Genomic DNA, 13,411 nt, shown 5'->3' on the forward strand with positions numbered 1-13,411 from the left:
AAATGACTGCGGGTTCCTACCAGCGTAACTCAGAGCAGCAGCAGCTCAGTCATTTTCATCTCAGCCCCGTCCTTTTGACACAGCTCTGGCTATGACCAATCATAATCATCATTTTTAAAACCCCTCTTTCTCTTGCACACACACACACACACACGGCTTATTCACAAAGATCATAATTTTTACCCGAGCAAGTGGAGCCCGGCCCGTGCCAAGAACAACACAGGAGTTAACAGGCCTGTAATTCTCACGACTTGGCACGTTCTTGGGTAACACACAGGAGAGGCCGATTAGTGGGAAGCAGAACGAGATACCAGCAGGGAGGGGCCATGGGGCAGGCTGGGGTTCATCCGGCCCCCGCTATCTTCCACGGGGTGCTTCCCAAGGTTAATGTTTTTAGCATCCCTGTCTGTGCAGGGATTAAGAGGGGGACAGGGAGGTTTTTCCCTCCAGCAGCGCCCAGCTCCCCCTGCTTGTGTGCCAGGGGTGCTTGGCTTCCCTGTCCTGCTGACCAAGCAGTTTGCACAAGCTTCCTAATCCGCTCCTGGCAAAAGCAGGCTGGAGCTGGGATGCTCGGGAACAGCATCAGCCACTGTGGGGGGATCCCAGCACCTCAAATCCCTGCACATGGCACGTGGAGTTTGGGTTTTTAGGCAGGCAGGAGACAGTGCTTATCAGTGTTTATCTGGGGTTCTTGGGAGATGTGTGTGCTCTGGCCCAGTCCAATCTCTCCTCCTGAGGAGGGAAAGCTGTGGCTGTGGTGGAGATCACGGCAAGGGCGCCGCGGGGAGTGGGAGAAGGGTCTGGCCCTCAGCCACTCGCAGAGGCTTTCAGTAAAGCAGCCCCTGGAGGTTATAAATAGCCCCCATGTAAAATGATCATGCTGAGGTTAGATGGTCTCAAACCAAAACCCTCCTGGTAGGAGAAAGCTGGTGGTTTCTGAAGGGCATGCCAGGAAATATGGGAGGAGAGAGCGCGGCTCTGATAGCGAGCGGGTCGGATCCTGCTCTCTCCAGTGCCAGGGTATTTCAGTGGCTCTGGCCTTGCCTTGCCCCACTCAGATGGGCAGAGACTTGATCCCTTCCCATGCCTGTCCCCAAATGGGATGGACACTGGCAACCCTGCACACACCAGATCTCATTCCCACTTGTGCTGTTCTGGGAGTAAATAGGGTAACTCTGGCATCACCCCTGTAGCTGTGATGAGAATCTGGCCCAGTGCTGGGTAGGTCAGACAGGCAGACCCCCATCATCATCCAGCTCTGCTTCCCAGGCTTCAACCAAGCAGAGCCTCTTTTGAGGATTTGGCCCCATGCTTCTCCAGAGAGGTCTGGAAAATGTGAGTGTTAGGAATCCCAGCTCTGCCATCCCCACAGCGAGACACCAAGCTGTCATTAGAATGGCTTGAAATGGTTCCTTATTACGGGGCATGCAAAGCCAGAGCCTTGCGTGCCTGCTTCAGTCCAGTTTTGCCTTTTAGCTTAAAAAAAATCAAGTAGCTCTCAGAAGCGAAGCAAGATGTTAAAGGGACTTCTGCTGTCTGCCTTCAGCTGCTTCTCAGGGCCCCCTGGCTCAGGGAAGGTGGGCTGGTGACAGACACACGTCCTCCCCAGTTCTCTGTGTCCTCCCTTGCCTGTGTTTCAGCAGGGGCTCAGGCTGAACCATTTTGTTCCCAGCACAGCAGAGCAGGACCGCCCATGCCCGAGTTCTGTGGTGGAAACATCTTCAACCACTCAAAAGCAATTGTGTGCCTTGTCCAGCAGCATGGAGGGGCCTTGTGCTCACCAGGACAATTGCAAAGGGATTTTAGATTGGATCTCCTCGGTACCAGAGCGAGCTGTTTTGATTGAGGCACTTCATGTCCCCCTGCACACTCTTGTTTTTGCTCCAGAGAAGCCAAACTCCCTTGATTTCACAGGGAGGACAGTAAATGTCAGACCCTTTTGCAAGCCTCTCTTAGTGCCTGCAGAATGGTTTTTGGGAGACTCTGTGTTCACTGAAGAGCTTCAGATCTCCTGATCTGGAATTTGCTCAGCTTCATTCCCAATCCATTATTTCAGGCCAGCACAACATTTTTATCATCAGCAGAATGCTCCATCATATGCCTTTAAAGTAAAGTCTTTCTCTCTCTTTTTCTTTTTAAATATACATTTTTAAAGTATTACATTACTTTTAAGAAGCCTCTTGGCATAGGCAGCAAGTGCCCCTATTGTTTCCGAAATGCAACGTGGCTGCTCTGAGGTTAAGTCCTGAATTATGGGCCCAGCAAATACACTGAATTGCTGCTTCCTAATCCCTGTCCAGATTGACTTATGGTTTCTTTAAAATATCCGTTTCTTAATGGATAAAAACATTCTACCACGGGCAGAGACTAAATTGTTTCCAAAGGAAGCTAGGCAAGCATTAGTGGGAAGAAAACATATTGTGGGATTCAGCTTCAGCCTCAAAGGAAGGAACACGCTCGAGATGGGTTTCCTGCCTGCTTTCAGGCTTCTGTGTCTATCTTTAAACTGCTTTTCTGCTCCTCTCCTTTACATTTGTGATGTCCCTCCAGCGAATTTGGCATGGAACTGTCACAGATGAACCACAGAGCAGTGCTGAGCAGGAGATTCCCCCAGGACAGAGTCCAGGCACCTGCGACCGCTGCCTCTGTGCCATGGACATGTGGCCAACCCCGGCCACAGCTCCGGGTGCTGCATCCTTACAGAGCAGCAAGGAGTCCCTCGGAATTTGCCTCAGGGGTGCCATCCTGGGTTTTCCAGAGTGCTGGGGTCTGCAGTGCCATTCTCAGGGCGGGGTGGGCAGCCCCCAGCCGGGCTCCTGGCCGCTGGAGCCCCTGTGCCATCACCCCTCCGCAGTGGGATTCCCATGGCAGACGTGGCCTGGCCCAAACCTGCTCGGCAGGCAAGGTGGTCTAGCTGCAGGCTGGGTTGTAAATCCAGCAGCTTCCTTTTATGTAGTCAGGGCTTGTTAATTTGTTTTAATACCCTTTGAATACAGGTAAAGAGCAAGGCGCGGGCAGGGCGGAGGGGAGTGCCCGCGGTCCCCGCTCAGCCCACCCACCCGCTCCAATTAGCACCGTTATTCATTAGCTCGGCGGGATGTGCCGGGCAGGGGGATGCGGGCAGAGGGCTCTGGGATGAGCGAGGCTGTGCCGGAAGCTGGGAGAGCTGGGCTTGTTTAGTCTAGCAAAGGGCAGGCGGGGAGCGGAGCCGGTTGCTCCGTGTAAATACATCGAGGGGGTAAACACGGCGAGGCAGAGGAGCTCATGTGAGCTCTGGAGGACACTGCAGGCACAGGACACGGGGCTGAACTGGTCCTGCATGAATCCACACTGGAATTAGGAGTTGGGTCATCCCCAGAAGGATGGGTCCAGAGAATTGGAGCATCCCGATGGATCTGGCAGGGTTTGCAGAGGAGGTTGAGATGCGTGATTCACTGAGCTTAGAACACCTGGGATTTTCCCTGCTCTGCTGCTCCCCGGTGTGTTTGGGGTGGGAGAGGACCCAGGAGCTGGCTGGGTTTGTGCTGCTCAGCACGGTGGGTTTGGGCCTGCGTGTGTGAGTGCACGGCAGCACACGGTGTTCAGGGAGAATCACAAAACTGAGCAGCAAACGTGCTTGGCAGTGTTGAGGTGGTGCCTGGCGATGCTGTGATAAGGACCTGTGTGTTGTTGTGTTTTGGTTTGGGGTTTGCATTTTTTTTCAGACTGCAGAGGAAGTCCGTGCACCCAGTTTGTGAGCTGGTTCTATCAGATACAGAGCCCTGCTCCATGGGCGTGTAACAACGGATGCTGTTCACACCCTCCTTTTTTTTTCAACACCTCCCCTCCTCCCCCAAAATATATTTTGCTCTGTTTTACGTGGGCTGAGAGGAAGGGGCCGTTTTCTTTTTTAGTTGGCCCTCACTTGGAAACAAATGAACTTGTTAACATACGCGACAGAGGCGTGAGAGCGTGCCTGCATGCGTGGGTGGGGAGGAGAGCGGCGCCTTCTCTAGAGATGAGCTGGGCCTTCACAGATCAGATGCATCTCATGCACCTTTCCATGGAGATTCTCTCCTTCTCTTGGCCACCTGCCTCTCCCTGCTCCCACATGGAGTTATTGTCAGAAGCAGAGAGGGACAAAGATCAGAAAAATGCTCAAAGGTGGCTTGGCAAGTCAAGCATGACAGAAGTGAGCAGAGAAAAAACAGCCAAAGGTATATCCTGAGCAGGAATGTCTGTTCCCACTGTCACACACATGCTGGTGTGTTATATACAGAAGCATAAAGTATCATTAGTGTTTACATTGTCGTCAATCATTGTGCAGTGAGACAGGAAAGCAGGGCTTTTTCCCCTGGGGTGGATTTTCATGACAATTTCACAAGGCACACATATGCCTAGAATTAGAACAGTGATCTATGGCCAGGCTGATGATATTTTATATTCTATACACTTGGAGAGTGCCAGGCTATCACATTCCCTTTAAATTCCCTTTATTCTCTGTGTGTCTCACACACTGTGAGTATTTGTTGTGTAACATATCCACACGAGCTCAGGTTTATTGCTGACTGGGTTCACCAGCCACCGCGTGCTCCCCACATCTCTAAGGTGGGGACCAGGTGGTATCTGGGGTGCTGAGGAGCTGCTCAGGTTCCACACGTCCCTGCCTGGCCCCAGATGATCTGATAGTGATGATCCTGCTGTACATCAGTGCTGTGCTCTGCCACGTGCCCGGGGTGAGCTGGTTTTCTGGGTACCATTGCAGCACTGAAGAGGTCCTGGTGTTGCTTTTGCTGCCCTTTCTTCCCTCCAGGCAGAGCAGATGTGTTCCTGGGTTAGGAGGTAGTGGCAGCACCCACTGCTCCTCTGGGATGGATGCACATCAATCCCTAAAGCCATCTGCAGGGTTCATTGCCTCATCTCAAAGGCTTCCAGGGACCTCAGAGCAGATCCACCAGCCCTGACCCTGCCAGGGTGCAAGGACCAGTTCCACTCCATCCAAAGCAGCTCCTAAACCCAACATGGTCTGAAGGGAGGAGGCTGAACACACCCAGAGAAACCTCTGTGGTTGGCAGCCTCACAAACCAGCCCTTCCCACCTCATGGCCAGCCCTTGCCACCATGACCCAGCTGAGGTTTGGCTCCCATCAGGGACATCTCTTTGCATTTATGTCCTGGCCACCCACCCAAGGAAAGACAGAGAGAGAGCTGCTGTGTCACTGCAGCGCTGTTGTTTTATCTGGAAAGGGGCTGAGCAGCTTTCAAAGCATGTTTCTATCTGGCCCCTCATGCAGAGGGGACTTGGGGGTCCTCAAAAGGTGCAAATTGCAGCTGCACAATTAAATCATGGGGTGTGTCCCAGCCTCTGCAGTCCCCGGGGCAGCTCAGCCCTAAGGAGGAGACAGTGGCATTACTAATCAGGGCTTTGACCTTTACATGGCTTTTATTTAATACACATTCCACACTTCCCCAAACTCCCATCCAAAACATTGACATTTCCGCTGATAGATTGGGTCAGATTTTGGAGTAGTTGGGGGACTCAATTCACTCTTACAATGGTTAAATTCTTACAGCTAAATGGGCTTATTCAGTTAGTGCAGCAGCTGGTGTGATTTCGAGAAGAAAATAAACATTTCCTTCAAATATTTTGATTGGCAACTGGACAACTGAAGTACTCAAGCTCAGATTGCCAGGGTCCAAAAAAGCAAATGGGGGCTGGACGGCGAGTAAGCGAGGGAAAACCATAGTAAATCCTTGGAGGCAGCACTACGGAGCAGATGTGTGTGATGTGTGCCGGGGAAGGGGACAGCAAGAAGGGGCTTTTTAAGCCCATTTTGAGCTGTGATTCCAAAGGGAATGTGAGGTCCTAGGGTGCAGCTTCACCCACTCCTTGTTCCCTGGCTTTGCTCAGCAGCTGCTTGCTCCAGGCTGCTGTTTGAACCTGGCTGTGGCAGAGGGTCCTTGCTGCTGAGTTAGGTGGTTATGGAGGGTGTTAATGGCCGTGTTTTAATTGGATCTCGCTGGGGTTGTTTCAGTGGAGATTTCCTCGCGTGCAGGGCAGGCGCTGGGGCTGTGTGGCTCCGATCTGCGGCAGCCAGGATGGAGGGGCAGCCCTGAAGTGGAGGAGATGGGATGGAGAGGAAACCTTGAGGCAAGGACCAAGATAGAAGGGGCAGTGCTGAGGTGGAGGGACAGTTGTGAAGTGAAAGAGATGGGATGGAGGGGAAGCCCTGAGGCCAGGACCAAGATGGAGGGGAAATCCTGAGGTGAAGGAGATGGGATGGAGGGGAAATCCTGAGGCGAAGGACATGGGATGGAGGGGAGCCCTGAGGTGAAGGACATGGGATGGAGGGGAGCCCTGAGGTGAAGGACATGGGATGGAGGGGAGCCCTGAGGTGAAGGACATGGGATGGAGGGGAGCCCTGAGGTGAAGGACATGGGATGGAGGGGAGCCCTGAGGTGAAGGACACAGGACAGAGGGGCTGCCCCGAGGTGAAGCTCACAGGACACAGCAGCAGCCCTGAGGCGCCGGCCCTGAGGCGATGGCGAGGCCCCGGCCCCCTCTGGCGGCCGCCTCCTTCCCGCCTCTTTCCCGCCTCCTCCCGCGGCCTGGCGGGCGCCCCCTGCTGGCGGCGGGGCCGCAGCCCCCTCAGGCGGGCCCTGCGAGGGCCGGGGCCGCCGCGGTTTTGTTTTTAGAGTTTGGGAGTTTATTTGTAGCCTCGGGGAAAAGCTGAGAGCTTTTCCGGTCAGGGAAAGCTGGAGCTTTATTCTGGACCAGACTTAGAGGCCAAGGCTGGCGGTGATCAAAGCGAGCTGGTCACGGCCACTCAAGATGCCTCATGGCTCTGCTGGGCATGGATTCCATTTGAGGGGTTCGCGTTGAGGGATTCGCTTTTTGAAGGATCAAAATTCGCAGATCACAGCCCTGCAGAGTGCTCTGGGGGTTCAGAGCCTGGCAGAGCTCTCCACAGCCTCGCTGTGCCTTGCCCATCACAGACAGAGCCCGTAATTAACACTCTTACGCGCTTCTGTCCAAATTAGAAGCAGGGACCCACTGCCAAACGGTGCACGTTCAGGCCAATAAAATGTAGCCTCCAAAAAAAACCCTCTTTGAGTGAGTTATAGAGGAAAAAGGAAATATGCCCTGAGTGCTCAGGTTTGATTTCGATTTGCATTTTATGGAATATTATTTATGGAGCCGTGAAAAGTAATGAAGGAGCGCGGTCTGAGCGATTGTCATCTGGGAAGGCAGCGAGCGACAATCTGGGTGTTTTGGGGGCTGAGGGGGATTTGGAGGCTGCTTTTTCTCAGTACAGGGCTGCCAAGTTTAAGAGGAGGCATTCAGAAGAGAGCACTTTTTCTTTCCAGTCCAGGTGCAGGCAGGATTTCTGCCCCGTGGTCCCGTCTCAAGCCGTGATGCTGCTGGATTGCTACTGCCACGGGGCTGTGGTCAGGCTGCTTCTTGCAGAGCTGGTCTCCAAACCTCAGCTCCCTCAAACCTCAGTGCCTGGCAGCAGCTGTGGCTGCAGCACGGCTTTGGGATGGGTCCCTGCTGGGCTGTGAAATCAGGCTGGGAGCGCTTTTCCCACTGCTGTGCTTTTCCAGCCAGCCCAGCACGGAGCAGGGTCGGCCCTGTGGCCGGGCAGCCGCTTCCACGGGCGCTTTCCAACGCCGGGCGTGTGCAGAGCAGTGCGGTTCGGGACAGCTTTGAGCTCTGCTCCTCTCTTATCTCGCCCCAAAGCCACAGCCACGTTCACAAACCAGGTGCTCCCCCGCCTTTCCCCTCCGTGGAGCCTGCGTGGGAAGGCAGGCGCTGCTGGGCGCCCGCAAAAGGACTGCAGGCGAGGGAGGGAGGATCCTCCCCTTCTCCTTCCACGGCTGAAGGACTCACCTGGGATCAGAAGGGAGGTTCACATCAAACCCCCTCCATACCTGCTCCTCCAGAGCGTGCCCGTGTCACTAGGTAGCTGGAAGGGATTAAATCAAGAGTTTTCTCCTGGGGAAACGCTTTGGGGCCTGGAACGCCAGCCCTGAGAAGTTAAAAATGCTTCATTGTAATAAATAGATCTAAAACACACGTCCTTGTGCATGCAGAGCAGCCACACAATCCTCTGGATGTGTGTTTGTATGTATATGCATTTCCAAAACCAACAGGCGTGTTTAGCATACTCACCTCACATTCTCTTGCTCTGAGGGATACAAATTCCAGCTGATGGCGACCAAAAAAAGTCACTTTGAGGCTGGATGGTGTCCCACTAGCAAAGGAAAAAGGCCCTGCTTTTAACAAGAGGAAAATAGAAGTGGTCTGAAGGACGCTTTCCTTGGAGAGCAAACCTCATTTCTCTCTGCTTTAATGCACCAAGGCCAGAGGTTCCTGGGCTCTGTCTCAGCCTTGGGACAACTGAGAGAGCCACAGGAATGGCTCCAGCTCCTCAAAGGAGCTTCTGCTGTGGGTTCCCACCTCTAACCTGACCTTCCTGCAGGAGGACGGGATCCCAAGCCAAGGTCCCTTTCCAGTTCCAAGCTGGCTGTGACCTCCTTCGGGTTTAGACATCCAGGAAAAGGCGTGGGGGGCTCCATCATCCAATGGAGCTGGGGAACATTCCCACCGCCCTGAGTCTCCCTTCCCCCAGCAGAGAGCCTGAATTTCTCACTCTCTTTATCCTCTTGGAAGGAGAAAAATACACAGAGAACTTGAGCAGAGGGATAGAGTGGCTCCTGGCTTGGGAGTTTTCAGCTGTGTGTTTATCAGCTCCATCCCCTGATGGTATCAGCACAAACAGGCCACCCACAAGAAGGCTTAGCAGGCTGGTCTGGGCTCCAGCTTTTCCTGCCTGTCTCCGTGTGTGTGTGTGTGTGTGTGTATACAGCAGGGATGGATGATCCCAGGGCCCGGCCGTCTGGGGCCTGCCTCCATTTATTTACTACACAGCTGATGTCATGGCTAAACATCTTTTTTCTGTGTTTATGGGGCGTGCTGCTTTAATCTGCCTGAAATGAATAGACCCCTAAGAGAAGTCAGCTTAGCCATGTCCCTTCTTGGATAGGAGACAACAAATTTTAGGACAGGAAATGGGAGCAACTTAAACAAATGGGTTTAGGGTTTTTATTTAAGTCCCTCAGCTCTTTTCCCTGGCAGACCCAAGAGGTGCTTTCCCTTCTGATTCCTTGGGAATGCTCTAATGTCGCTCTTGTGCTGAGATTGAGGCAGGAACAGGCGAGAGGCAGGATGGTAGAAAAGGCAAGAAGGCTTTATTCAAAAGAAGTGCGTGGGTTTTATAGAGTGGTACAATAGGTTCTAATCTATTGGCTAACTAACAAAAACACCTTCCTCACACGCTGTCCTTCAGAGGAACAGAAAAACGAAGTAGAAAAACACCACCTGCAAATTGTTTATACTCAACGGGTTATCACATCTTTCCAACTCCCTAAAATGTCTCACAGGCCGCTGTGAGAAACGCTTGCCATTTCCCTCTCTCTCTGTCCCGTGGCATCCACACTCTAACCACCCCCTCTCCTCCTGCACCCCGGCAGGCACGTCAGAGCTGAGCCCCTTCTCGGACCCGCGGCAGTTCGAGCGCTCCTTCCCCACGCTGCCGGCGCTGACGGAGACGCGTTTCTCCGACCCGCGGATGCATTACCCCGGCGCCATGTCCGCCGCCTTCCCCTACACCGCCACGCCCTCGGCCACGGGCATCGGGGGCATCAGCATGACCAGCATGCCCGCCACCACCCGCTTCCACCACACCTACCTGCCGCCCCCGTACCCCAGCTCCACGCAGAACCAGAGCGGGCCCTTCCAGGCCAACCCCTCTCCCTACCACTTGTACTACGGGACGTCCTCGGGCTCCTACCAGTTCTCCATGGTGGCGGGAGGCGAGCGCTCGCCCACCCGCATGCTCTCGTCCTGCACCAGCGCCTCGGCGGGCAGCAACCTGATGAACGCCAGCCTGGGCGCGCAGAGCGACGGCGTGGACGCCGACGGCAGCCACAGCAATTCCCCCACCACCATGAGCACCACGGGCAGGATGGATGAGTCCGTCTGGAGACCCTACTGAGGAGGAGCTCGGCTGGGCACCCGTGTCTTTAACTGAATCAGCCGCCGTGGCTCCTTTTGTGAGCGACCAAAGTGATGCCAAGGGAAAAGTTAAACCAAAGTCTTCCAAACCAAAAGTTAAGGATCCTCTGCATGCAAACATCAAGCAAAGATCAACCAAGACCTTCGTTACATTTCAAGGTGAACACCCACGAGGCTTGAATGTGTCGCTTGATGTGGTTCCTTCATATGTTTTAGGTATGTGGATTGTACATAGGGAAAAAACCCCAAGGACGTGTGGAATCAGATGTTTGGTACTTGCAGAACACTTCTCGTTCATCTCACTCGCACCTCTTCCCCACACAAAGCATTCAGAAGTGAGGAGAGTCTCACCCTTCCTCTGCAAAATGGTTCAGAGAAGAGAAGACACCAGGGAGTCATCCGAGCCATCTCTCTGCCAGTGCAGGAGGACCGAACTTAACTTTAAAAAAAAAGGAGAAAAAAAGAAAAATCCCCATTGTCTCCTGTCCTTCCCTCCCCACTGGTGAAGGGTCCCTGAGCACCAAAGAGCAGTGGGGTTTGCAGCACAGCCAGGGGCACTGGGGCTCAGTCAGCCACGTGAACAAGAGCTGTGATGTGATTATTGTTATTATTTGTTGACGACACAAGTTGTATTGTTCATTTTGGTGTCACTGTCGTCGCTTGTCAATCAGTAATGTGGCTGACCCCGGCCTGGCTGACCCCTCCTCCATGTTTACACACAAGATGTACTTTTTATGGAGATGTTTTGTTTTGTTTGTTTGCTCTCTTGTCCTGACCTCACCGTTCAGCTCTTTGCTCCCCTTAGCAAACCTCAGTGATGGTGGCTGAAGTGAAGGCGGCGTTCAGGACAATCTGAGACGTTTGAGATGCACTTCCAAGGGGCTCAGGAACCTTTGGCACAGCCTTGCCACCATTTTCCAGATGTTCCTTCCGTCCCCTCTGAGTGGCAACACTCACAGCTGGTGGCAAAGCATCATAATTCTGTTCTGGTCCTTTCCCATGCTCTCACCCAGAGAGGATTAACACAATTTTTTTTATTTTGCCTCACATGTGTCAGTTCATCCTGAAAGCTCTGAGATCTGGAGAAAGGAGCAGTTTCTACTCCTGGTGGTGGGAATGTTGTGAATTGATGCTGTGCAGCCTTTTCCATCCCCTCACCCTCCTGTCCTTCCCCAGGTGACCCCGAGCACAGGGATCTTGCTGTAGAGGAATAAGCTGAAGAGGGGGCACTCAAGGTGCCACTGGTGTCGGTGGCATCAGGTGGCATTTGCAGGAACCACACACCCTCACAGCTGGTACCACAGAGATTGCAACCAAACAGGGCCATGGTGGGCGCAGCTGTGGGCTCCTCCAAGGCCAGCTCTGATCACAACACTGGGTTTGTCACCTCCTGCAGGCCTGTGCCCTCTGCTGCCATGAGAATAGGGGCTGGATTCAGGATTCCTGGTGCTGGCAGGGCTGGGCACAGACAGATTCCTGGGGATCCATAACCGCAGTACCCAGTGCCCTGCAGAGCCCTGCCCGCAGCCAGAGGACAGCGCCAGCCCCAGTGCCACCAGTAACCACGGCTTTCTTCTTCCACTTCTCCCACAAACACAAGCAAACCGAAGGCCCAGAGCTGCCCTCCCGGCCCCTGTGCCTCAGTCACAGCGTCCCAGCCTTGTCACCTGTCCCAGCTCCCAGCTGGCAGCCGGTCACCCTCAGCACAGAGCGCTGCAATTGCACTACCACGGCGAGGCTGGAGCAGCACATCCTGGCTGCCCTGGAGAGCTGCCATGACCACTCAGAGTTCCACAAGCAACGAAGAACAACTCTTTTCAATAATAAGAATGATAATAATAACAATAATAATAATAATAATTTTTTTAAAAAAAGCCTTACCCCAGCATAACTGCAACCTCCACTTGCCTTAGCGCCGGCACTCGCCGGCTCTGGAGCTGGACAGGGCAGCCTGTGTTTTGATGCCTTTTTGCATTTGTCATCCTGTCCCACTGGTTGAAAGCACAAAGGAAACAAGGCATTCGTAGTTGTAGGTTAATTTAAGACTGTTTGTAATGAGTTTTAAAAGAGAAAATAATAAAAAGAATGGCAACAATTTGTTTTTATGACATATTGTCATGTGAAGGTGTAAATAGATGCACCTCTGTTGTATGCAAATGGTCACGAGACAGGCCAATGTTTTTTGCTTTGCACTATCATTTGCTTTTTTTAAAAAAAAAAAGAATGCACAATCGCTTGTACAGTAAAGCCCCTTTGTCTGGCTCACAGAATATTTAACTATAAAATCTAATTTTTGGTCTTATTTGTTATAATAATATAATTCTTAAATGTGTTGAAGGATACGATTCTTAATAATGCTTCTAATACTTGTATGTGCAGGGTAAAAGATCACCAGACCAAGGAGATCAGATCAGAGATCTTTGTAGATAAAGAAGGCTAAAGTTGTTGGGTTTTTTAATGGTGTCTTACGATGGACATTAAAAAAAATGCTAGTGATACCAAAAAAATGTGGTTATTTGTGTAATACCCCAGCCCTACTTGAAGGTAATGCCCTATATTTAATATGTAGCCCGATTTTTAGCACTTGTCACTGGGGAGGGGGGAGGTGGGGAGGGCAGAGGAGGAGGAAGAGGAAGAGGAGGGTCTGCTCCTGGAGAAGCCATCGGGGAAGCTGCGGCTGGAGGAGCCTCCCGGCTCCGGCTTCCCTGAGAGCAGCCGGGCTCGGCGGGGCTGGCGTGGGGACAGAGCCCCGGCTCGGGGACAGTTCTGCTTTTCTGGTATGGGGTCGTTTCTGCTCCGCGGGCCGTGGCCGTGGCCTCGGCCGCCGTGTAATCCTGTCAATGCCGTGTGGATCAATAAACGATGGTTACAATGGCCCCGCCGCCTCCCGCCTGTCACTTCTTTCTGCAGGCTCTGGTTTTCGGCTCATTCAGAGCATCCCGCTACCAGCCCCGGTGCTCTTGGCCACAGTTTGGCACCACAAGGGTGGGCAGGCAGGGATGGGATGGGGCGGGATGGGGCGGGAGGACCTGAGCTCGCTGAAAACCCATTTAAAGCTCTCCGGAGGGGTGTGGAGCACAGGGTGATCGCTGTGTGCCAGCCCAGCATCGCCTCCTGCCCTCCTCCTGTCAGCGCCGTCCCAGCCGCAAAAACCCCGCACAAACGCAGCGGGACCCAAACTCCCGGGCGGTGCGAGCCCGGACTCCTCAGCACTCAGCGCTCGCTTCCAGAACCCAAATGACAGCTGAAAGGCAGAAATGAAAAAAAAATCCCAGCCCACAATAGGATCCGATGCCAAGGCGCTGCGGGCCGGCGCTCCCGAGGAGCCGGGGAACTCAGCGCCAGAATTATTCAT

The 13,411-nt window shown here is 53.3% G+C and overlaps 1 protein-coding gene across 1 annotated transcript in view; it reads left to right on the forward strand.

Annotated features, from left to right (window-relative positions):
- Nucleotides 1-12,377, forward strand: part of RUNX3 (RUNX family transcription factor 3) — a 33,847-nt gene extending 21,470 nt beyond the window's left edge. Inside the window, exon 5 of the mRNA XM_066564860.1 lies at nucleotides 9,513-12,377. Within this exon, the coding sequence (XP_066420957.1) occupies nucleotides 9,513-10,036 (524 nt within the window). The 3' untranslated portion in view covers nucleotides 10,037-12,377. The remainder of the gene's footprint in view (nucleotides 1-9,512) is intronic.
- The last annotated feature ends 1,034 nt before the right edge of the window (nucleotides 12,378-13,411 follow it).

The sequence above is a fragment of the Molothrus aeneus genome, chromosome 23 (genome assembly GCF_037042795.1).
Source record: "Molothrus aeneus isolate 106 chromosome 23, BPBGC_Maene_1.0, whole genome shotgun sequence".
Taxonomy (NCBI): domain Eukaryota; kingdom Metazoa; phylum Chordata; class Aves; order Passeriformes; family Icteridae; genus Molothrus; species Molothrus aeneus.